The sequence below is a fragment of the Ischnura elegans genome, chromosome 6 (assembly GCF_921293095.1).
Source record: "Ischnura elegans chromosome 6, ioIscEleg1.1, whole genome shotgun sequence".
NCBI lineage: Eukaryota > Metazoa > Arthropoda > Insecta > Odonata > Coenagrionidae > Ischnura > Ischnura elegans.
Window position 1 is genome coordinate 67,346,960 of NC_060251.1, and position 24,859 is coordinate 67,371,818.

Sequence of the window (24,859 nt, forward strand, 5' to 3'; positions counted from 1 at the left end):
CCGTAAAAATGAATCATCGTCCCACCCTTTCCATCAAACGGCCGTAAAGGGAAGAATTTTAATATCAACGGTAGAATTATGTGGTGATTGCCAAACGTGAGAACAACTGATGTTAAGGCAAGGAACGGTAAAGTATTTAAATATAGCTTTTATTTATTTATAAAAGAGAAAATAAATTCCCAAGTGACCAAATTATAATGCGTAATAAAGAATCAGAATAGAATATCATCTGAACTCGTTACATGCGGGGAAATTAACATTGGCGATCACAGAAAAGTCCATGGGACCGGAAACTCACCTCGGTAAAGGCGGGATTTCGTTACATGCGTGTTCGTTATAAGCGATTTTTACTGTATTTCGATACCGTAAGTTTGTTGTCGGGAGATTATAGGTATGCAAAAAGGTTTATCAAAATTCTAGTAAATTCTTTTTGTTGATTTACTACTTAAATTTTTTTAAGTATATTTTTGCAAAAGCATTGTTGTAACCCTTCCTTTTGTCCATTTATCAAAATTATATTCTCGTTTTCATTTCAAGCCTTGATACTTGACACTCATGCACTCTGATTGGATTTTTTCGGGATGTTTTTATGCTACTCAAATGTGTTTTGTGTGTTTTTCGAATGAACAACAAGCATACTTTTGTACGAACTGTTTATTTTTTTGAAAGAGCCGTAGATTTTTTCGATTAGAGCATCTTTTGGTTTAAATTTCGATTTTAGTTGAAATATCGAGACTGCAGACATTTATGCTCTCCATAAATGTCTGCAGTATTTACTCCGACAAAGCCCATTTCCTTCTCCTGTTATGTCATGGATGACCTAGTCAGCATGTTTTTCTTCCTAGATTACCCCTTATCCATCCTTTCCAACTTCCTTACTCTGAATGCTTTTTAGGCATTTTCGCTCACAATAATCTCATGTTTATACGACACACTAACCGAAACTGAACTCAAAGAGCAAGCTGAAGTTTCCTCAGGTTTTTCAGCTAATACTCATTGTCAGTGTACCTCTCGCTATTTCCTTTGTCCTCGGTCATCTTCGTGTAATTAGACACGTTTCGAAGCCTTTTTTTTTCTACTACTCACATTTTTTTCCTAGAATCTACACTCGGTGAATTAATATTTTATCACTATTTTTCAGTTCATTAAAATCTTGCCCCATAATGTTTATTGTGGCTTATCTGCCTGTCATTATGTTTGGTAATCACCAGTTCGTTACCCGCTTATCAACAATATCCATGTGATAATGGAAATCTTTATCACTCCCCCCTCCCCACGTCAATCCTCATTCCATTATTTGCAGCACTGATAAGGTCTGTTTGGTTACCATATTATCAACCGTTTGTCTTCCTCTCGAAGGAGGAAAGTTAACAAAATCAACAAGCATAGTCGGTTACGCTCCCGTCTCGCTGTTCAGCAAGATATGAGTGCATCTCTTTACGCATGCGTGAATTTGGTTTAATCTAGACTGAATACCACCATACGAATGCTAACATGGCGAAGTCCCTCGAGTTTAAAACTTATTTCCCTGCGCTTACTACGTGGTACTACTTTTTTCTGTACCTACCATTAACCAATTCATTATTCAGCATTTTTTCGGAAGATCAAATTAGCCATGAAATCGTAATAGAACCATAATTTCGTATTATAGTCCTCTTACTTTTTGCCAGTGGCGCCGACTCCATGGGGCTTGAGGGGGCCCGGGCCCCCTCAAAGATTCGTTTGGGGGGGCGGAGCCCCCTCAATAATTCAAGTTATATTATGCTTTGTGAAATCACAAAAATATATTGTTAATTTTTATTTCCCATGTTTGACGATAGTTACCTTTTAAATAAATTCAACAATGTGTGTTGAAACAAATAATTATAAGGTTAAGCAGGTTAACTGAATCAAGTAGTGTGAATCATGGTAGTGTTTCGGTGCTGCGACACACTTTGGATTTAACCTCTTCCCGGGGAAAGACCTCCGATATGGGCCCCCCCAATATTTTTCATAAGTCGGCGCCCCTGCTTTTTGCTGTGATTGATCGTGTAATTTTTTTCAAGTCTCAAATTTCATGGATACAAAAGAAGGCACTTGAGGCGACACATTTGTCTAAAATTTGCTTATTCAACATGGAATGACTGATTCGTTCAGAATACTGACATCTATCGCTTATTGTGTCGATGTCTTAATCAGATCAGGATTGATTTCGATCGAGATGAGTGTGTGGTGTTGGCTTGAAGTGCATGTCGAAATATATATCGTCACTCAAGAAAACGGCTTTCCGCACCGGAGGCCTTGGTAGCACTTAGATCACCCCTGCTAATTCAAGCTTGATTAATGGAAGTGGACGGCAATTGGCTTTCATTTCACGATCGACTCGGAGTGTAACGAATTTCGAGTTTATTAATCGTCTTCACTGTCGAAGTATGTCGCGCAACGAGATATGAGTTTACTCATCTCATTACTCGTGCTACATAATACGTCATGGCTTGCCTTAGGTTGTTGGCACCTCGCTTGAATATACTCCCTGCGTAGTTTCGGTGGTGATGATTGGTGAGGCTTCTGAGACAGCGTATCGGAGCATTGCCTACTTCAAAGTGCAACGAAACGTTCATTTGCAACGAAAGTCAGCGTTCAAATGACGTAACAGTAACGAAACCTGCCTCACCGGTCAGTTTTCAGCCGTCATGCCTGGAATTGAATCGAATTTCTCTTGTAATAATTGTAATTTTCGCATCAATGTTTCCGGGTTTTCCGCCGCGTCGATTAATCTGCGTGACGACAATCTCACCGGGGTTGCAGCAGGCGTCTTCAAGTTTGAACCTCCAAACCTGAAAACGTCGGCGAAACTGTCGTCACGAAGATGAATCGACGGGGAGGGAAACCCGGAAACTTGCTGCGCCTACTACACTCCGCGGAAGCCTACACCAGCATAGTAAATTTTGTCTCTTTAAAGCAGCCACTTTTTTTCACGCTGTGCTAGTATTTATGTAAGCACCCTGCGAAATGTTTTTCGACGAAATACTTCGTTCATCGTTAGGTAATTTCTATCTGCTACTCTGGAAACTCCACGCTCTCAAGAGTGTTTCGTCTCGTCGTATTTTTCTTGCTGCAAAGTGCCGTAGTTTCCAGTCAAAATAGCTGTCTCCTAGGCGCTGTGTTTTAAAATTGGTTTCATAGGCAATGGTAAAGATCACTTATTGTAAAAGATGTACAGAGTCATCGCAATAGGATTTTTCAATTAGGTTTAGGTATAGGGGTAGGGTTTGGGGCACATTTAGGGTATCGTTTTTTTTATTATTTTTTTTTAGGTTCGTAGTCCCAGAGATGATTTAATGGAGGATTATTTGTGGCAGAAACTGATTTCCGAAATTTTTGTTGTGCATTTTTAGGTATGTTAAATTAGAGGTTGTTTCTTGATCCTTCCGAATATTGTGACTGCTTGCAAACCACGGAGCGCTGATGATTCGTCTTTCAAGAGCGTCTCGGGATCGGCACATCCTTAATTCCTGCTCGTCCCGCTTTTTAGAGAGCTTGAATGAAGAAACAGCCGCCCCTCCGGTGCTGGCAACCAGTATTGCTTCGTTTATACCCCTATCACGTCCTGGAATTGAACAGTTTCCTCGGAATGTCTTTTGAATTAGCTTTTCTCTATTCTGGGGCGTGAAGTTGTATTTCGTCTACTCTCCGAATCGAGAGGGTGTGATATCACTCCAGCTATATAGACCAGTCTTGTTTCGTGACGTATTACTTATTCAAAAGTTGTGTCATCATTTTGAAAGTTTGTGTACGTCAAGTTGAACTATTTAAAAATATATCGGTATCTTAAATATGATAATTTTACCCCACTATAACAAGGAGTTAAAGCTTCTTTCTTTTAGCGTCATTTAACTGCACTCATGAAAACCACTTCCCAATGTCTATCAAAGCTTCTTGTGAGCTGTAATAGCTAGTCGTTTCGTCTTAGTCATCGATTTTGCCCCGATCTAATCGTCTCCAGACGCGCCTAACTTGTTTGACCTTCATTTGGAGCGAAGTATTGCGAAAAAGTAAATGTGATCGATGAGCTGACCTTGAGGAACCATGGGGTTCCCTGCCACATAGTGCAGATATGAAATATTGCTCTCATTTTTTTAATTTCGTTCGTCAGAAATGTGTCATCGTTGAGAATTCCGTCGCGTCAAAGCGGAGGGCATCTTTTAAATATTGACTTCCGTTGTCAAGAGGACGAGTCACTCCCTCTCCATGGTGCGGTGGTGTTTTGTCTTTTCGTGAAAAATTACTCGTAAAACTTAACTTTGCAGTCTTAAATTCGTACGGCATATATAGAGTATATCTTTGACAAAATTTTTCTGTATCTGAAGGATAAAATGTTTTGGTCTGGAAAATATTGAATATTTTTTACCTCTGGAAACACAGTGAAGTTAAATTTCAAAGATATATTAGGAAATGTTGATTAGAGCCTACATATTATCACTTAATGATATCTAGATGGTAACAAAAGTTTTTTTTTCATATATTAATTAATTTATTTATTTATTCATTTTATAACTATGTACAAACAACAATAATGTTCATACAACAGTTTAAATTTTCAAAGGTAAACAAACATTCTGGTCCCGCTAAGCCAGTATGAATGAATGAGTAATACGTAATCTCTGGTAATACGTAACGACATAATCTTCTTCAAGTGGGAATTATGTACCTATTTTCTAGAGAGGATTCACAATTTTATCGATATAATATAAATGACTATGATAAACGAGTGTAAAATATAATTGGAACGAAGTTTTGAAAGACGATGAACTGTTTTTTAGCAGGAGGTCAGTGAAATAAGCCCTAAGAAAGAAAACCCGACAATGGTTAAAACAGAAAAGCTACATGAAAAAGATAGTGATTTAGAGTTAAATTTTCATATACAGCTTATTTTAATGAGGACGCATCACTGTCATTTTATAGGTCTTTCCCCGTGAAGTATGACTTGTACTAAGCTTGAATTATCACCTCGAAATTTTACCTCTGAATTTTCTCGGGGGTATTTTTTTATATTTGAAATATGGATAATTATTGAAAGTGATCTGCTCTGTACACCCAGAAAATCCCATAATGATAGCTTAAATAATAAATGAGTAATTAGCTCGACAAGCAACACGATGAACTAATACCGAATTAGACCCGTTGAGAGGAAACGATTGGTTCTCTGAAGACTTCCATTTCCCGTAACCAGGGTTCCCAAATAACCGGAAACCCACGGACATGTCATGTGATTTAAAATTCTGTTCTTCCGATGGAAAAATTTCCGCAAATATTTTATATGCTCTCTTAATATGTTGAAATGTCCATAGGAATTTTTCTATTGAATTAAAGTTTTAAAAATATCTCTGTAAGATCCGTGGCTATATTTTAAATTGGTTGGATTCTTTTGAAAGAATCAATTTGTTACCCATCAATTTATGATTGATGTTGTTCAATATGTTGTCTTTGCGAGAACATATGGAGGAAATCGCAAATTTCTATGAAATCGGGCGCCCATTCTTTAATATAGTTTTAATTGCATGATTTCCTAATACCGTACCTTTTTTATATAGATTGCCTTTATTAGCATATGGAACTTCGTCCTTCTAAGCCATATGGCTCGTCAGAAGGTTCCATTTATCCTACATAGTGGCTCATTGAAAGCATACCATTTATATTACATTTCAAGTTTCAACTTCATAAACAAAAAAAACAACGTGATGCAAAAATTTTTAGGAACTTTGAAACCAAAATATTATGATTTAATATAATTTGTACATTTCAGATTAATTAAAGAAATTACAAGTAAATATTTTCACTAATGAAACATTCTTTCACTTTTCTTTTAATTTAGGCCAAATATTTTAGATTACATAGAGCCTTTGGCATACAATTAAAGGTATGAGGTACAATATACTTCAGCAACCTTTTACCTCGCATGTTATTGTAAAGATACTTTATCAACAAAGGACTGTTACGTTTACCCGTAGAATGTGTATAATTGTTGTCTTTAGCTATAAATTTTAGAAAATCTTGTCGTTCACTGTTAAAATGTTACTGACTATTGACTGAAAAGGAGCATTGGAAAGCATTTGGGTGGAATCAGTCATCTTTGTCACTCACATTATCCTCAAGACGAATTGAAAAGATTTGCTGTACCGGATAGCTTGACAAGAGCTAACTGTGAAAGAGAATTTTATCGGCCGATCAGCCACGGTGGAAATTTCAAGCCGTGTGGCTGGGTATTTATAAGTCGAAAAAAATCGATGAAACGGTCGCGGAGATAAAATTACGTAAGATCACCTTTCTACCCGTTCTTTGCTCGCTTGCCGTGCGAAATGACCTTGGGGTTGAGGGAAAGCTCTTTTGCAAAAGATTTTTTTTTGTAGATGAGTCAATTCCCGGTAAGGTTTTCGTGAATTTTGGCGATATTTTTTCAAATCTCATTTGGTAATAGCCATACGTTATTTTACTCTGGTCGTAATTCAGTGCCGTGGACTTCCATACTTATAAGTAATGGAAATGTAGGCGCGAATACTTGTTTCTTATCCTTTCTGTCTTTTTAGGATCATCGACCTGAATTTCAGCAAGGCTGACCTTAATGACATTAAATAGATCTTTAGCAAAGTTTTTCCTTTATTTTCATCGGCAATTTATTTTTCATGCTCCAATTGAATGAAAAATTATCATTAAGGCAGATGGAATTTGGAATCATCAATAATATCGTTTAAAACTGGGTATCCGAACAGTTGACTTCTGATCGTAGCTATATTGACATTTTTTATAATATGTAGTAGAATCTCACTGCAGTTGATTATCTTTAGGTTATGTTTTAGCGTTAAACCTATCACATTGTTTTCGTCATTTAAGGTGACGCACAATTATAATCGCATATACTTTAAATAATAGTACCTAAAATGAATAATTCACTGTCATTTTGATTTTTTTTTTAAGTTAACGTTATTGTTAGAGGATTCTGGCTCAATTGGAAATTGAAAATTGGTCATTTGAACTTGATTGTAGATTTGCAGGATCGTTTTCATTATTTTATAAAAATATGTCACGCTAGATTGAACTTGGCGTTTCTTGTCTTAAAATGAACCGTATCAATCATAGACGTGTACGTAAACGAATATATTCCTTCATTCATAGCAAATATCGAGCATCAACCTTGAAATCGATTCTAGAAGTCTAGTGAGTCTTATGTCTCTCGATGGATAGAACTATTTTCCTTCCTACTGGTTAATTTCATGAGAAATGTTAGTTTTTCTCAACAAATGCCGGTCCCTAATGAAGTTCCACATTGAAATATAATGAATTTGAACTTTTCCACTGGTATTTCATACAATTCAAAGCAAAATGACGGACGCCCTTTTTGAGTTTACCGCTCCATGTTAACGCCAAGTTCGGAAGGCGTTTCCAAAAGCTGCAGTTGGGTCCAATAATCAAGATCACTTGATGAAGAAGAACAACGACTATGCATTACCATTTACGAATTACGTTCAACGAAGGAGACATCTGGCGGACATCGCCGAGGAAAAAAACGAGCATATCATTTTCGTAGTACTTACTCTTAGAGCCGATGTAATTAACGCGGCGATGACTGCTGAATGCCTCCTCCGTTGGAGAAAGTTTGCAAATTGTCATATGAGAACGTTGTCCTATGTCGTCAAGTGAACTTGATGTCAGGTTTATTAACAGCGCTTTGGAAAATTCCCATAGTGGAGGTGTTGTGAACCAGGCTCATAGCATTCAATTTTAACTACTTGATCGCGTCTTATTTGACTTTCAAAATACTAGAGGAGAAAGCATTGGATGATACCTGTAATCTATGTCCCTCCTCATCACCCAAATTACTCCTATGCTATGAGCAAGCATGCACCTTGGCCATTTTTTTCGTCTTTATCTTTTAGTAATGTGGGTTGTAAGGAATGCGGAAGATCTAAAGGAACATTTTCTCCCATCATCTTCGTTGACCCCATTTCCCAGATGTCTCCCGGTAGCTGTAATGAGCCGCTGCCGCGATAATAATCTGCCTGGCTCCCCCGGGCGCCGTCGTTTCTATTGGAGATAATTGGGATAAGCATGAGGCTTGGCGGCGGTCAACAGGCGCCCGTCTGAACCAAAATCCTCTTTCCAGTCCGGTGATACGGTTCAGAGGGTGAAGAAGGATATTGTATTTATTTCGAATTATACCTATATACGGATCCAGGATTTTTTCTGGGGGGCCACAAGGGTGGGATAGGAAAACGGTATTCACATATTTGAGATTAAAAACAATATATAACAATGACTCTACGAAATATTCACATCCCGGCAGTGTCAGAGAATTTTCTGAGACTGCCCGATCCCTGCTTGAGTGTTGTATGGAGGACATTTCTAGCGCAACACTCCGTCCGTCGGATGGGACATTATGCCGCGGTCCCCTTGGCGCCTTTCGTTAAGAGCAGGCTTATGCCGACGCCGGGTTTCTCTCCACCCTTCCTTACCTACCCTTCCCTCATGGCGCAAATGACTTCAGCTGTCGGTCGCCTCCTTCAAATACCATTCCATACGAAATATTCACTTTATTTTAATATGAAAGTCATTAATATGAAATTAAATAATTGAGGCTCCGTAATACACACAGCAAAACGAACATAATGATAATGGTATTAAAAATCCTGTCTATTTTTTAAGCGTCTTGGGTGGGGAGACGTGCCCCTCCCCTATACCCGTCTATGTCTACTTATGAATATCAATTAATCAACGTTAGTTACAATTGGTTTTTGTTCACTCCCATAATCTTGCCTTCTCAAGTGCCTAGGAGATATCGCGAATATGTCCGCGATTTGCGCCCGAATTCGCATCGCCGAGCTTCGATAAAATTGCCAAGGGAATTGAATAATCTGGATGGCGTAGAAGCCTGTGTAGTGGCCCGGGAAGCCTAAGGTCCCGGTCCAGGGGAGTTTTATCTTACGACAAATCTGGTGAATTTCACCGCTGTTCACGCGGCAGGCTTGAAATAAACCGCACTTGCATAATGCCTCTTGCGCAACTAAATTTCCAAAGTTAACCGTGAATAAGACTGAATTCTTCAATTTTACCGTCCTATTAAGGGGGTAGGATTGCGACTGCGCGAGTCAAAACAAATACTTTTTGCAGCCGCTGTTAAATGAAATGACTTGTTGTGATAGAAGATATCCATCGTGGTTAAAAAAAATGAAAATTTGTTACAGATATCGTAGACAATTCAATCCTTACAGCTTTAACTTAATGCTTTTTCCAGTTCATTGAGCCGCACTTAATGTCATTATCCTGAAACTCCCGTGATTTGTCTTCAAATACAGCATTTGTTAGCAAATAAATGAAAAAGTTAATTCGGGGAGGGGTCTTAGATTTATTTTGGTTATGATTCCAGGCGTATATGAAATATAAAGCTATAAGTTTTTATGTATACATCTCGCGGGCGAAGTTCTTCAACTTGCTCTTGAAATGAGCACAATACGTTCAGCTTCTCTTTTTTATATTTTATCTATTCACTAAGCCAGGGGTCTCCAAAATACGGTCCTCGGAGGGCTTTCATCTGGCCCGCGCACTCGTTTCAACTAGCACGCGATTCTCGCTCGTATCGTTGGTGTCGAATACTTCAGTAATCGGCAAATTCGCTATCCGGCCCGCGGGACGATTCGGAACGTGGAATGTGGCCCTCGTGGCCTAGTAAATTGGAGACCCCTGCACTAAGCGATGCATCTCAACTAGGCTTGGTAAAATTTTCTCCAATCTGTTTTTTTATTTGTTGAATGTTTAGGTCTGTGCAAGAATTGTCTTGCGTCACGGCAAGGAAGTGTTTTTGAAAATCGATGTGAAGGCGTAAATCAAAGGTATCAATTTTTGATTAACTGCTTGGCTCGTACTAATGCAATTAGCTTGCATCCACGACGATTATGATTCCCTTGAAGTTTTTAACGGGAGTCTTTTAGGACCTTCTGGATGAGTTTTCAACCTTCGATATGCGGTCTCATCCTGAAAGGTGTGTCTAGACTGGAGATTAAACTACGAATCCCGATCAAAAGAGAAGGGATCATGAGTAGAGCTCTTGATATCTACTTGGTAATATTACATTTTATAATAATCTGGTTACAAAATGCAAATCAGAAATCTTAAATTAAGATGACAATATTTGGAAATTCTTTGGACAATAACTTGCGGTACATTTGCATACCGATCCAACAATTATCGAGAGATACGTCAGAGGAAATATATATTTGAGTACCTTTTGTCTTCTACGCATTACAACAAGGTTGAAATGGCAAAATTCAAAATCACGTGAATGGGTTTGATTGGCTGACTGCGACGATAATGTCTCCTTGTGTTGTTTATTTCGATTTCGAGGTACAGAAGAGAGAGGTAATGTTGGAGAGAGTACTCAGCGGAGAGAGGATGTTGAAAACAGTGTTTATGTGCAGAATATGAGGTTAACGAGGGGGAGGAAGTAAGGGAATATTTTTAGATAGAGTGAAAGGTAGTAGTTCTTATTGTGAATTGAAGATGAAAGTCCATGAAGGTATGGGAGGCAGGCTGTATGCTTCATGAATGCTCCATGGAAACCTGCATTTATTAGTAGAATAATTTAATGGTAATAATTTCGATTAGATTTCGAATGAATTTAATACTGAATAAGAAGGACATATCTATTGATTTAAATTTGAAAAAAATTAAGTATTTAGTATTTTACTTTTGCCTATTTCCCATAAACTACGGTAGTTGGGATTTCAATGATGGCCATCTTTTGTTTACATCGAGTCCGTCATGCGCGATCGTGTATATATTTCCTACTTGATTGATGTCACTTGGATATCTTATGACAATGTTGGCGGACAATGAAGGAAGTTCCTGTAAAAGACCGTCGTATCTTATTCTAATAAAAAAATAAAATGACCGGAAAATGTCTTCTTAATTGTAACACAAACATCTAAATCTCATTTTAATGTTTCCTTCCATTTTATTTTTTGAATACTTTGTTCGGCGTTATTTAATAAAACGCCCACGAACCAGCCTGCAGTGAACTTTACTGAGTCACTCGCAAGCGTAGTCCAAACGTATAGACCTAGCTAAAGGAATTTATCATGCACTGTAGTTACTCACTCGTGTATTTGATAATTTTCTGGAGGAAATGAGCATGATTGAGAATTTTGTGCGAGATAACGTGAAAAACTTGTATTGTATACCAATGCGTATTCAATGAATTGATAAAACCTGTTACTCAGTTAATCGCTTAGGATTTCTCATCCGACGCCTGACTTTGACCAAGGGTTTTATATCTCGGAAAAGAGGATTAATTTAATGTTTTGCATGATAGAGTTACGTAAGTGTAGCCTTTAATTGATATCATCATCAGAGGTAAAAATAATTGTGGCTCTTTCCCGTAATTACTTTCATTATTATGATCATATTTTGCAATTATTTTTACCGGAAAGAAAATTATAGCTTTGGCAACAGGTAAAGAGTCGTTAAATTTATTCTTTCGATTTTTCCAGAAGGCGTAGATGTTAAGATACTCAATGACATTGGAAAAATATGTTATGAAAACCATTGGCTATAGCCTTACCATGTGAGCGATTATTTATGAATATAATAGATTTTATAATATCATTTATGGCTCTACAGAGCAGTAATGTGTTAGTATAGTGGAGGTAAGGGAAGTAAGTAAGTAAAGTAAGGGAATATTTTTAGATAGAGTGAAAGGTAGTAGGTCTTATTGTGAATCTATTCACAATAAGACCTACTACCTTTTAATTATTTCGTATTAAGCAAAGATGTAGTATTCCTTCGTGAAAAATATTCTTATATTTATTCACACCGTTCTTCATCGATCAAGGTCTTTTTATGAGACTTCTATGGGCTGTCCTTGTTTTTAATTTTTTCCTGACTGTGAGTGGTTGGAAATCAAATCTTTATTTTTTCATAATTTTTCCCAATTGTTACTGATATATTTAGGACCGTTATTATTTTATTGCTTCCTCTGAAGGTGTCAAAATGCTTTTTTATATGGCAAGCCTGATTCAAGGTCGTCTGCCCAATTTGTAAGAATACTTATATGGTGTTGGATCGATCGGGTGCAAATAAAATGTTTGCGATTTTCTTGGTGACTGACAGTTGTCTCTCTTCGTCCACAGAGCCTGCAGATGGCGTTAAGGAGGTGTGCCTCACCGAGAGGAAGATGGGCAAGAACGCGCAACCGATGAACACCACCACATATACGGTAAGCTTATTTTATCACCTCCATTATTCTTCTTGTCCGTATTATTCCATAGCAAACTTTGATCTACCGGTCTGCATACACGCCTATGTCTCTACCAATGAAAATTGGGGGGTTGAGAAGTCTAGGGGTACAGGTGATTTTTTTTCTCGGGGTAAGGTGGAGAAATTTAAAGATGAAGTATACAAAAAGAAAGATTTTGTGCTCTCCCGGTGAATAGACTTCGTGAAATGTTCTCGGGATCACCACCGGGTCAAGGACTGTATAATTGTACAAAATATTATCATAATAAGTTACATTATTATGTTCATATTTTGTAATTATTTTCACCGGTAATCGGCCGGACATAGAAACTTTGGCAATAGGGTAGTTTCCTTCATCAAAGAAACCGAAAGGCATTGATTACGATTTGTTACCCACAATTACTGTATTCATAATATACAAATTATTTCGTTTTAGAAATACCGGTTTAGACGAATGGCAATGGTCCATTTTTATCCTCATTTGAAAAGGGCCAGATTGGCGCCCATGCGATGCCACTCCACGTGACGTCACAGGGACCTAGTTTCTATGGGAGAAGATAGGAGTTATACATCGTCTGAGGTTACCAATGCATGCATGAGGCGCAGAGCTCAGGGAAACATGTCTTAATAATCACCTATTAAAACTGGCTAAGGTCGGAAAGTTTTCTTCGTTTGATAAGGTATTAATAAACCTTTTTTAAGCCAAGCGCTACCAGACAGCAAGGTACTCAGCTACCCTCTAGCATCCTGCGTCCTATCAGCGCTCAGAGCCTCGATCAAGGTCACCTCACAAGGCGGGAGGGGGAACCAGAAATACGTCACACGGAGATATTTCCTTACCCGTCGCGTTTTCGCGCGCTTGAAAATTTTCACTTTTCATTTAATCGCGAAAAATAGATATCGTCATTTAAAAATCTAAAAGCGTGAAATACGTACTCCAGGAGTAATAATCTTCCGATGTAGGCAATAAAAAAATAATAGGAAACCACCCTATTTAGCAGTTCCGGACCCGGTGGTGATCCCGAGAACATTTCACGTAGTATACAAAAATTTGGTGGCTAAGGGATGCGAGTAAGTCTTTGTTCTGCGCTGAAATCGAGTGGAAAAACAAATGCACTGCTAAATATCTTGTTGATCTCTCTTTTTTTCTTTGCCTAATTTCTGTAAGTACCTAACATTGTTTAGAAAAAAAACGCTAGTACCCCTTGGCTTCTTACACCCTTTAAATTAAACTTCCGCCCGCATTACCTGTATTGTCTCAGACTCAACTTTGTGGAAGTTCATTTTAATAAGAAGATGAAAAATCTTTGTTTCATTCCACCATTTTTTTAATAATCGCACGCCTAGTTTCGACGTAGCGGCGACATCATCATATGCCTATAGGTATCATATCACCATCAGGTATCTGATGATGACGCCGCTGCGTCGAAGCTAGTCGTATCATCGTAAAAAAATGGTGGAATAAAACCAATTTTATTTTCATTTTATTCAACTTAAATATTTATTATTTAATTCATGCAATTATTCCGCACCGAAATATCCCTACCATGGTTTCATCAATTGACAGTCATTTTAAGGTATAATGTTACAATGTTTACCTTGAAAATGACTGTCTGAATTTGAAACCATGGTCGTTTAATTAATTAATATGTAAGTAGAATTTTGCAAGATTTAATTTTCTTTTGTGCTGCAATGAACTAGTAAGTTTTAAAGTTTACTTACGTCACTATCCTAAGTTCCAGGTAACAAAATTAGTATTTGTGGTCGCGTGAAAGTGAGTGTAAGATTTTCGGAATTTGAAATGGCTAATATGCATGAGAACGCATAAATCTACTCAAAACTCGAGAGCATTCAGTGACGCCGACTTACAAAAAATATTGGGGGGGCCCAAACCGGGGATCTTGCCCCGGGAAATTTTATAATTAGTGAGTTTTAAGTTTTTTAAGCATTTTAGAAGAGTCATATGATCAACATTAGAACCCTGTTGACTCGAATATCGAGATCTGGACACTCCGGGGAAAATCGACAAGCTTGGCACATTTTTTCATCACACCCATAGCGAATTTTTGGGGGGGCTCGGGCCCCCTCAGGCCCCATGGAGTCGGCGCCACTGAGAGCATTCCACATTATGCTCGCAGTTCAATCATTGTGGTTTGCTAAAATTTACCGGAGAAGTGAATGCACACAACGGCGTTTACACGTGCTTTCACGCAAGTGTAATATATTAACTTCAGTGTTGGCAATGTAGACGGAGAACAGACATGTACTTCTGAAAGATTACCTGGAACCAAAAAACTATTTTTTTTTTCGATTTAAAGCTCTGGCGTAATGCAGACAGTTAATTTATTGAACTTTTGGGTATCAATGAAAGAGTTTTTGGAATATAAGCATATGTTTTCTTAATGTTATTCGAGACAAACCATTTTCGTCTTAAAATTATGAGAGTCCATTTTCAAAACTCTTGAGGTGCATCATGATCTATTAATCTTTATGTAAAATGAAACATGTATCATCATACGCGTTTTATTGTGCTTAGATTCATATGAGGGAAACTTGCTGTGTCATTAAACTTTTAATTGTTTAAAAGGATTCATGAAGCAAACAAATACAAGGTAGTATATGGAATTTATGAAGTCCTATTCAGTCATCTCTCCTGTTGCGGAAATTGAAGAGCACTTTGATAATTTCCTACTAGACTTGGAATTTGTCTTCAGTCATAGAGTTTGAAAATACCCTGGTATTATTCATAACCAACCCCGTTAGATAACCTTAGTCTGTAACATCCGCTGCCTAAGAATTTCGACACACACAAGGTTGATCACTCAGAGGCTCGTGGCATTCATTTGTTACTTTGAATGTTACTCGTGGAATGAGTGTTTCGTCACATTCCATTACGTATCATTCCCCACTAGGCATTGTCCCCATTACGCTTTCGTTCTCGGAGAATCCTACTAGTGACCTCCCACTCCTTCCTCACGTACTGGTGACCAAAAGGGGAGTACAGTCACAGGAAGTGACATCATTCCGAACTTGCGATTTTTTTCTAGTTCAGTGGCTATTTATTTTTGCTTCAAGACCTTGACGTACGTAGGTTTTCGTTATATAACCGAGGAGTAGTTTATATTTGGCCGTCCCATCTTAATTCGTTTTGTGAATTTGATAAATTAGCTTCTTTGATCAAGTAGGGTAAATTTTATCTTATACATTTACATGAGTTATTTCAAATGCTGACATTACTCTAATTTTTTATGATTAACTTATATTAGTCGAAGTTCTAGCGTATTTTTAGGTTCCTAAATTGATCCCAAATTTTAAAAGTATTTTTGGAAAGGAAAGTAGTCATTGCTCCTTATTCATCTACATCTGTCATAAAACCTAGCGTCTATGCGGAGAAATTACTGGGCAATTCAGGTCAATAAGTACTTATAAACAATATAAACCAAATACTGAATGAGCGCTAAATTATTCTGACCAATGAGTCGTGATAGTATGAGATATTCAAGTGACCTCCCTCGTCGAAACGAAATATTTACTAACGTGAGGAATAAGGTTGAAAAGTTATGATTAGATCACATCATCTCGGATGTAAATTTCATACAGCAGCCGTAATCAATGATTCTTTCTCCGTGAACTTTGGATCGCTTGGCCCGCCAGCGACGAGAGTGCCGACTTTTGTAAATCCACTTAAATGCGCGGTGGGTGAAGACATCTGGAGGCCGACTGGAGACCTCTAGTGTAATAATCTTATCTCTTTTACGTATTTATTAGCCGGCCACCCGGCGTTGCTCGGGAAGGATAGTACACATAGGAGTGGAAAACTTGGAACTTGGAATTCTTAATCACATAGCAGGATTTTCAGGATTTATTTTTCGAGCGTGTCAAGAGGTATGCCTTCCTGGCAGGATTTGAAATCGCAGAAGTTGTATGACGTGACGTAACAAATGGTAATGAGAAAACGTCGCGAAGGACGCATCAGATGCATCCAAAAGTAGTCCTAGGGACTTCGGAAGCATGAGATGCACCTATGTACTAACTTTGGTTGCAATCCGTGCAGCCGTTTGGAAATGCATAGCGGGCAGACAAACAGATATCCTCTCTTGTAGAACATATTTATCTATTTGTATTGAGTGGACAACTTTTCCCTCTGTTTCTGCAGGTGGAGGCGTCGGACACCCTGACGTCGGTGGCCGCCCGGTTTGATACCACGCCGTCGGAGCTGTGCAAGCTCAACCGCCTGGCCTCGCGGCTCATCTTCCCGGGGCAGCTGCTGTACGTTCCCGCCAAGGGTGGTGGTGAGGATGGGGGCGAGGAAGGCGGAGACGGCGGGGGCGGAGAGGAGGGCGGGGCCGGGGGCAGGCGACGCAGCTCCGGCTCCTCCGTCACCACGCCAACGGGAGACCGGAGGCCCGGAGATGAGGCCGAGGAAGAGAAAGGTTGGTTTTATGTATATGAGGACCCCAGAAGCCATGGGTTACAAGTGCAATTTTTATAATTTTGGAGATTGGTGCAGACAATGGTTGGTGGGGTACTCAATGTTGTAGTGGCAAAGGGAATGCAAGTAAATTAAACTCACAAGTATTGTTAACTATTGTGCATCTTCGAACATATGTGTAAACCACTGTTGCCACAAATTTTGAGTCAGAAATTCATGTTCTTTTTTCCCTGAGATTTTCGAAGTACAACTTGAATTATTTTATAGGTGCAATGTAATAAATGTGCAACATATCCATTTACATCTAGGTAAATACTTCGCTTCAAGCTTCGTCTATAGGCAAAAGTTTGTACAAAATTTGATGAAAACTCAATAAATCAATGACAATTTATGCATTGGAAGCTATCGGAAGTGGATTGAAGTAGATATTAGGACACTAGCCATTAAAAAAAGAAACAATTCACTTCTGTGGGTTAAGTGTTATGGTTAACTCTTCCTCGAATGACTTAGGGAAGGTACGATGGGAGAAGGTCAGACACCTGTCTGCTTCACGTTATACGGCAAGTTTAATTTTTAACTACAGACCGAAATGAAATCCTTAAGCTGAGGCGCTGTGTTGGCCGCTATTTCTTCGATGAGCTTATATTGCCCTTCCTTTCTTTCCCCTACCCCTCTCGCAAATTTCACCTCCTCTAGTGTACGATATAGAGGACGTAAGCTTTCAAGAGTACTATAAACAACCCCATGTTGACCCAGGATTTCTTATCCCCTCACCCCCGGAGAGAAGTCGTCTGTTGCATGATACTATAAACCACATGTTAATGCCTACCGCCGTAAGTTTTAGTTTAATGGATACTATAAATGAGGTCAACTTTTTTTCGGTAGAGATATCGTAGAACATCATAGTGAAACGATGCACAAAGATAGCATGCTGTCTACTTATTTTTATTTAGAATACTTTACTACAAGTGTTTTTACTGGCTTGAAGTCATAATTAGGTACTTTTTGATGGCTGTAAGCTAGTTTAAACACATGTGGTAGAGTATATTTTATAAAACAAAGATGCGATAAAATATCTTTAGGTACGTTTTCTTTTTTAAACCATGTTGAATAATTTTTAGCGAGTACGGTACGCAACAAGAATTATAATTTAAAATATAATAGAATATAAATATAATTTTATCAGTCTCACATATCCAATTGCTTTTATCATAGAGTAAGTATATTCTTATATATTATACTTACTTTATGCTTTTATGAACTCCCGCGTAATGGGAAGTAAGTACCATAATCGAAGTTATATATATAAATATATATTTACTTCCGTCATAGCTTGCTTTATTCATTTTTAATTCTAACATTTTCTTCAAGCTTAAAGCGCATTAAATACCCGGTGTGTGCACGCTTACCTTGGTATCCGAGGTCATATTGTGTAATAGCTTCGAACGCCAGTGAAATAAAAGAATGCTGACTCTCATGATCAATCGTAATTAGAAATATATTCCTCGCGTGTGTGATTTACGCTAAGAAAATAGCATTTTAAGGTATAAATGATTTTTTATTATTTTCCCCTGATATCTATTAGTAATTAAATGTGGTTTTAGTTTTATGAAAATACTGAAGGTCGCGTTTCTGATTTTAAGCTATTCAAATTGAGCGCCAATTCCAACATGGCGACTGCCCGTAATATTTCATTCAAAACGAAGTTTGATGAAAGGATGCAGGACGCAGAGGAAGGTGGGTGGCAAAGTGAATGTATATGTGGCTTTTTTCATTACCATTTGACATAAAGATTATTCAAGAATAAGGTACAGAAGAATTATTACGATGACAGCAACTCGTAATCTAGTTGTGATCGTGGAGGATATCGTATTTTGTGATGTTTACTTTCTTTTATGTCATTGTAATGCCCACTGTGCTCTGTATTACTTATTCCATGCCGTTATTACGTATGACAGCCTTGGATTATGTAGCATAAAATGTTTTCAGACCCTCCGGAGTATTTAAATTGTTATTTTATGGAGTAGCATCTTAAATCTCAAGGTTGCGAGAATTCTTTGCCTTATTTTCGTACTGGAAAACGTCAATCTCGTAGTAACCTTGATACTTTCACACGCCTTATACACTAACCATTCGGATATGGTGTCTATTTTGCGAATTAAGATGTCTACGCTGTCAGACAAATAGCATCCTTGTCTACGATGTCATTATATCATTCTAATCACTTCCAGAACTTTTGGATATTCTGCGACCATCCTCTCCTAAGCCGTGTTTAGAGCGGATGAGATCCAGCCCATCACCCCCTCACGGCGTTGGCGATGGAACTGAGGAGAGGCATGTGGATAGAGAATGCCTTGAAAGGTTTCTTAAGATCAATGTCCGGCACATAACAGATGGACAGGTGAGTTGTTTTCCCTGATATAATGATCTATTTTTCCATTTACACCCTTGTTTCTCGCAGTGAAAGTAGTGCAAAGTACTTGATATCAGGATTCATATAAGGTGCTTGTCATGTACAGCTTTCAGAATACTGTTGGCTGAAAGAATTGGCTTAAGACATCCAGGTTATAGGGGAAAATATTTGCTCTATCCAAGGAAGTAGTACATTTATTCAAGTGTCAGTACATCATCAACTAATTACTGGAAATGTTTTGATTTGCAGGGTGTTGTTGGAGGAGTGCTTTTGGTGACTCCTAATGCAGTGATGTTTGACCCTAATGTCTCAGATCCTCTTGTCATTGAGCATGGGCCAGAGTCATATGGTGTGATTGCTCCAATGGAGTATGTCGTGAATGCGGCCATCTACTTTGATATTGCCCATATGAGGGTGAGGCACATGTCTAAGGATACCCCCAGGTAAGTCTTCTTTCTCTTCCTCGAATTTTTTATATATGAGTGATAGCTAAATTTTTTATCGTTTTATTAATGTTTAAATGGAAAAGTTACGGTCTATGAATGTTTTGCATCAATTCACGATTATCATATTCCAGTCATAATTCTATGAAGTATAGAGCATTTCATATTAATAACTGAATCTAGATAGGCTGCATGGTCTTAGATTCATGGAAAATCCAGGGTTCTTCTATTACATTTGATGTGCCTTAATGATTAGTAGCAAATTAATTGGTGAACCTTTATCTCTAACTAAAGTCATTTTTGCTGCTCCCTAATGAGCACCCTTGAAAATATGTCTTGCTGGGGTCCAGAAATACGTGCTTCAAAGTGCTGGAAAGGTTCTAGCCATCTTTCTGATTCATGTTGTATGGCCTTTTGGATATTTCCACTACTTCTCTTATTTTTAGGGAAATATCGTTTTTCTTTGGCCAGGATTTTTGGCTTGTAAAAGTTAATTACATGACCTTTGTGGTGCTGAACTAGTGTTATGATCTTTCAGGACGGACCTTCCAAAACCCGAGATCTATCATGGCAGGGGAAGCAGCCACATTGATGAGGAGTGCCCGTCCTCACAGCACTCCCCCGGGAAAGACTCCCTACTCGTCAAAGATGAAACGTTCCCGGAACTTGCTCCGAGGTCCTCCCCTGAAGGCGAAGATGAAGAGGATGAGGAGCTCAGTCCTGAAGGCAGTGTCTGCTCTTTCCGGGAGGTTGGCGGAGGTGCTGCTGATGACACAACAATACCATTCAGGGAAGGAAATGCTTTTCCTAAGGCTTTCGAAAGGGACCTGGTCACGCCCCCGACAATTCTGGATGGCAGCAGCCACCCGGTGGAGGGAGCAACTTCTAGGGGTGTCTCTGGTGGGACTCCTGACCTCTTGAGAAGGGAAGCCAAAGGGCCCGGAGCTAGCCCTGATGTCTTACCAGCTATTGGCAATGCTAAGGGAGAAAGTGTTGATGTAAGTTAAACTGATTCACTATGATACTATATATTGATTACATATATTTTTGAGGGAGCGCTGGGGTGCACAGGTATAAGGCACGTCCATCAAAAACATAAGTTACTTCACAAGCATAAAATCAGTGTACATATATATCACATATAATAATCACTCATAACAAAGAAAGGAAAAAAAAATCACATTGTATAACATTCCATCAAGCCCTTAACTCATGTAAATATTCCTCCAAAGAGTAATATGAACCTGAAAGAAGGAACCTTTTTAATTGTATTTTAAAAGCATTAAATTTTTTCATAATTTTTACATCAGCAGGGAGTTTATTATAAAGTCGTACCCCCATTTCCCTCGGGCCCAGTTTGTTTAAGTTTGTCCTTGTAGTAGTGTATTGTATGTCATGCTTGCATCTTGTGTGATGGGAGTGGTGGTCACTATAATTACCTTATTTCTAGGAGAGCCCTGTCTCCCTCATATATACACTTGAATCATTACCTTTTCCACTTCTATTCAACAGAAAATTAAGTATAGATGACCCCATTTTTTCACTCCTTTCTCTTGCTCCTAAGTCTATTGAAATATAGCTTCACTTATTTAATAACTTTTGGTGAATTGATGTGTTGATGTTACAGTCAAGAAAAATTAAAACTAGTTCATTAAAACACTATTATGTAGCTATTTTCAAACTAAGTTAAGAAATAAAAAGAGTATTTAGTTAACTGAAGAGGTATGAATCTCAAATTCACATGTGAAGAGAATGTAATGGGTGGTAATTCTTGAGTAGTGCTTAGGTATAGTATTTACTTCATTTAAGCTGTTAAAAATCATGCTAGTTGCTCTCATATACAAAAAATATCCTTCCATGTTTCAATATGCACATAATTTTTGTACCAATAAGTCTTGGAAATTCATAGTTTATCTTAAAGTTATCTTGTTTAACATTTTTACTAAGATTCTGTAGTTGATTAATAAAAAATGAGGGGAAACTTTTTTTTAATGTCAAACTGGTGGTGTATAATTGTTATGTATCTAATTGTTTGAAGATATAAAGTCTTTCTTTGTATGATGAATATTTTCCTCCCACCTCTTAACATATTCATTGTGGACTTGATAAATAAATTTTTGTGGTCTGCACACCACTCTAGGGGACAACTTTCTTTGGTCCATGTATCCAAAAATACCTTGCCCATCTGGGTCCTGACAATGGCTTTGTCCTTTAGTCAGCTTCCTTCCTTCGTTAAGTGCTGTCCAGTTTGTACCTAATCATATCTAGAATTGCCTTGTTCAAACTCGAGGAAAGATATGGACCTGTACTTGGAAGGATTTGATAAACTATGTCCCACATTCAATGTTTTATGAGGCTGTCATAAAATCCTGTCCCACCTATAGAAACATTAAAAATACCTTTCTTTGTTCACAGGAAGTGGATGCAGTCACTGGGCAGTGTGGTGTTGTTGTTACTTCAGGAGAACCCAAGTCATTATCTTTGGATAGCTCAGGGGATGGACAAGAGCAGAGGGTTAGTGTAGACATGGAAGCAGTGAGTGCAGAACATGGAGTGGATGGGAACTTGGAAAAGTTGAGCTGCCATGACTCTGGGATTGATATCCGTGAGAGTTCTGGGGGAGTTACCGCAGTTGGTATGAATGTGAGTGTCAGTTCGGGTCGCACACCCACACCGCCAGCTGTGTCGTCGAGGAAGAAGGCATCGTCTGTGTCGTTTAGTTTAGACTCTGGAGAGGGGCCGCATCCAGATGATGTGGATGCAAAAAGTGAGGGGGCAGAGAAGACCAAAGTAGTGCAGAAAGCAGCCACCGTGGAGGATGTGGAGAAGCAGGAGAGTAGAAAGACTAAGGTGAGCTTGATTTTTATACATCTATAATAGTATAATTTTATCCAGTTTGCTACCTACAAAGTTATGTACATATTAACAGAATCACAGTGAACAGTGTCAAAAAAAAACAAAAATAAGTATACAATAGCTGAGAAACCTAGGCAACATAGTAAAAAAATTAAAGTTCTACAGTAGTTTTGAGGTGATGAACTCAAAATGCAATAATTGACTCTATTGCCTAATAAGTTTTTACAAAAAGGTCCTAGTTTTTGAGCAAGCCCATATGAGTTCATGACCTCAAAATACAACAGTAGTCATTTTCAACTATTAATTTAGATCAAGTAATTGCACTGGGCGTAACTTGTTGGGAATCCTTCAATTTTTTCGTGTTTGAAACAAATGACCTTGAAAACCATGGTCATCAACAGTGAACAAGCATGTTAAGGAAAGCATAGTTAATGTAATTTTAAACTCACCTTTAATGAGTGCTTTTTGTCTAGTACAGTTGAGTCAGCCAGTATTTTCAATAACAAATAGAAGGGTTTATTGGGAGGATTGGGGGCAGCTTGAACAGACTCAGATAAATGACCATATCTTCTGACCTGTGCTTCTAGGCTCTTCTTATCTCTATGGTGCAAACTCTTTCTTTCCTGAATAAGACTTATGACAGCCCTCCCTTCTTATACAAAATATGTAATCCCCTCCTTACTTGTTTGAAGTCGCATGCCATTCCCTTACAGTTCTAGCCTATTCTATCATTATCCTCTCAATGCACTCTGGTGGCTGGATGCAATGAGTTAGTTGTGTAAAAGAGTATTCACCAGTGTGGGTAAGTGGGTGGGTCTCTAGCGCGCTCAATGTCAGCCGCAGTCAGTTAGGAAGAAGGGTGTAAGGACAGGAGGAAGGGGAGAATTGCAGAAGTAAGCTTTGGATGATATACATTGAGCTGGTGATGGAGGGTGTTAAGCTGCAGAGTTATATAGGCAATAATAGATTAGTTAGCTGATGGAAGAAGTGAATAGAGAGCTACACCAAACAAATCTTTATATTGATGACTGTTGATTATGATGGTGATTTGGGGCTGCATGAAGAGGAGGTAGAGTAATTGGAGAGTGGATGTTCCTTCCACTGTGTGTTTTGTAGGGGTCCACATCGTGATGAAACAAAAATTGCTTTTTCTATGATCCATAATCCATAAAAATATTGATATTTGTGAATGTCATTAACTTCTATTGTCATGTTGCCAAATGGGGCTGTGCCAGGCCAGCGCTGGTTACCAGGAAGCAAAGTTTCATGCACAAGACGTGGCAACGCAGCATTCGTTTGCTTCGGCGTATTTTTTTAATGCCCATATAAAATCAATACATACTACATAAAAATCTTGTATTTTTGGATCATAGAAAAATTGCAAATAAATTAGGAAGTGTTTCTATTAATTTTATTTTTTCTTTCGGGGTAAACTGTAGGACTAGATAATGTTTAGACATTTTCGTTATTTTACAACAAAATATGCGTTCTAAAAATACACATAAGCCATTTTATTAATCTACATTAATGTTTGCCACTTGTTGTGGAAGATGAATGTTGTAGACGTAGTAGTTTTCCCTAGGTTGAGTTACAATGTTCATGAAGTTGACAAAACGACTAATTTTATGGTGTGCGGAGTCATTTATTGCACTTGCGTGTCTTGATTTTTGAAATTTGTATTAAATAAAAACTATATCAGAATTGATTTCCTTTTCCAGAAAAAAATTTCCTTTAAAATTACGCATTATTCATTATTATGGCATGCACTGAAGTCCAGATAAAAATTTGTACATCATTTTGATGCTGACAGTAGGCTAATCACTTTGCTTTATTAATGTTCATTTATATTACCTATTACCTTTGCTGAATCAATTTACCACTGTTTTATTTCCCTGGGTTTCCTGGAATGTGCCATCGTTATTTTCCAGGCAAGGTGAATTTTCATATTACACGCATATACCACTGAACTACGTCAATTATTTTGATTTATGTATGTACAGTTATTACCAATTGTTGCTGAATTTTAAATTTATGCTTGTGGATTTCCTGAAATGGATTTTTGTTATTTTTCAGGTTTTTAAGCGCTTATCTTACCCACTGTCATGGATGGAGGGTTTTGGTAGTGATAAGGATGTTTCTAAAGATCCAGGCAGTGGGGGTAATCCACCTAACTCAGCACCACCGCAAGCTCTTCATAACCAGCAGCAGCAACATTCTTCTGTATTTTCTAAAGTTTTCTCAAGGTAAAGTCCGTTCATATATTTCCTTTCTTGTGTTTTAGTGTGGAATTGAATTTTATGCGTTTATAATTCATAGTGTCATTAGTTGTAAAAGTGTCACGTAAATTTACTTAGATGGTAAGAGATCAATTTAATATCTAGTGGTGACTCCTGTATTATTATAGCAAATATGAAGCCAGAACCAAGCATCTGCATAGTTGCCATTGAAGAT

The 24,859-nt window shown here is 38.1% G+C and overlaps 1 protein-coding gene across 7 annotated transcripts in view; it reads left to right on the forward strand.

Annotated features, from left to right (window-relative positions):
- LOC124160929 (TLD domain-containing protein 2) overlaps positions 1-24,859 on the forward strand; it is a 962,297-nt gene that overhangs the window by 785,443 nt on the left and 151,995 nt on the right. For all 7 annotated transcript variants that reach the window (XM_046537059.1, XM_046537054.1, XM_046537057.1 and 4 more), the window contains 7 exons: positions 12,159-12,244; positions 16,421-16,697; positions 18,928-19,097; positions 19,359-19,552; positions 20,091-20,550; positions 21,968-22,402; positions 24,482-24,651. In XM_046537059.1, the coding sequence (XP_046393015.1) occupies positions 12,159-12,244; positions 16,421-16,697; positions 18,928-19,097; positions 19,359-19,552; positions 20,091-20,550; positions 21,968-22,402; positions 24,482-24,651 (1,792 nt within the window). The remainder of the gene's footprint in view (positions 1-12,158; positions 12,245-16,420; positions 16,698-18,927; positions 19,098-19,358; positions 19,553-20,090; positions 20,551-21,967; positions 22,403-24,481; positions 24,652-24,859) is intronic.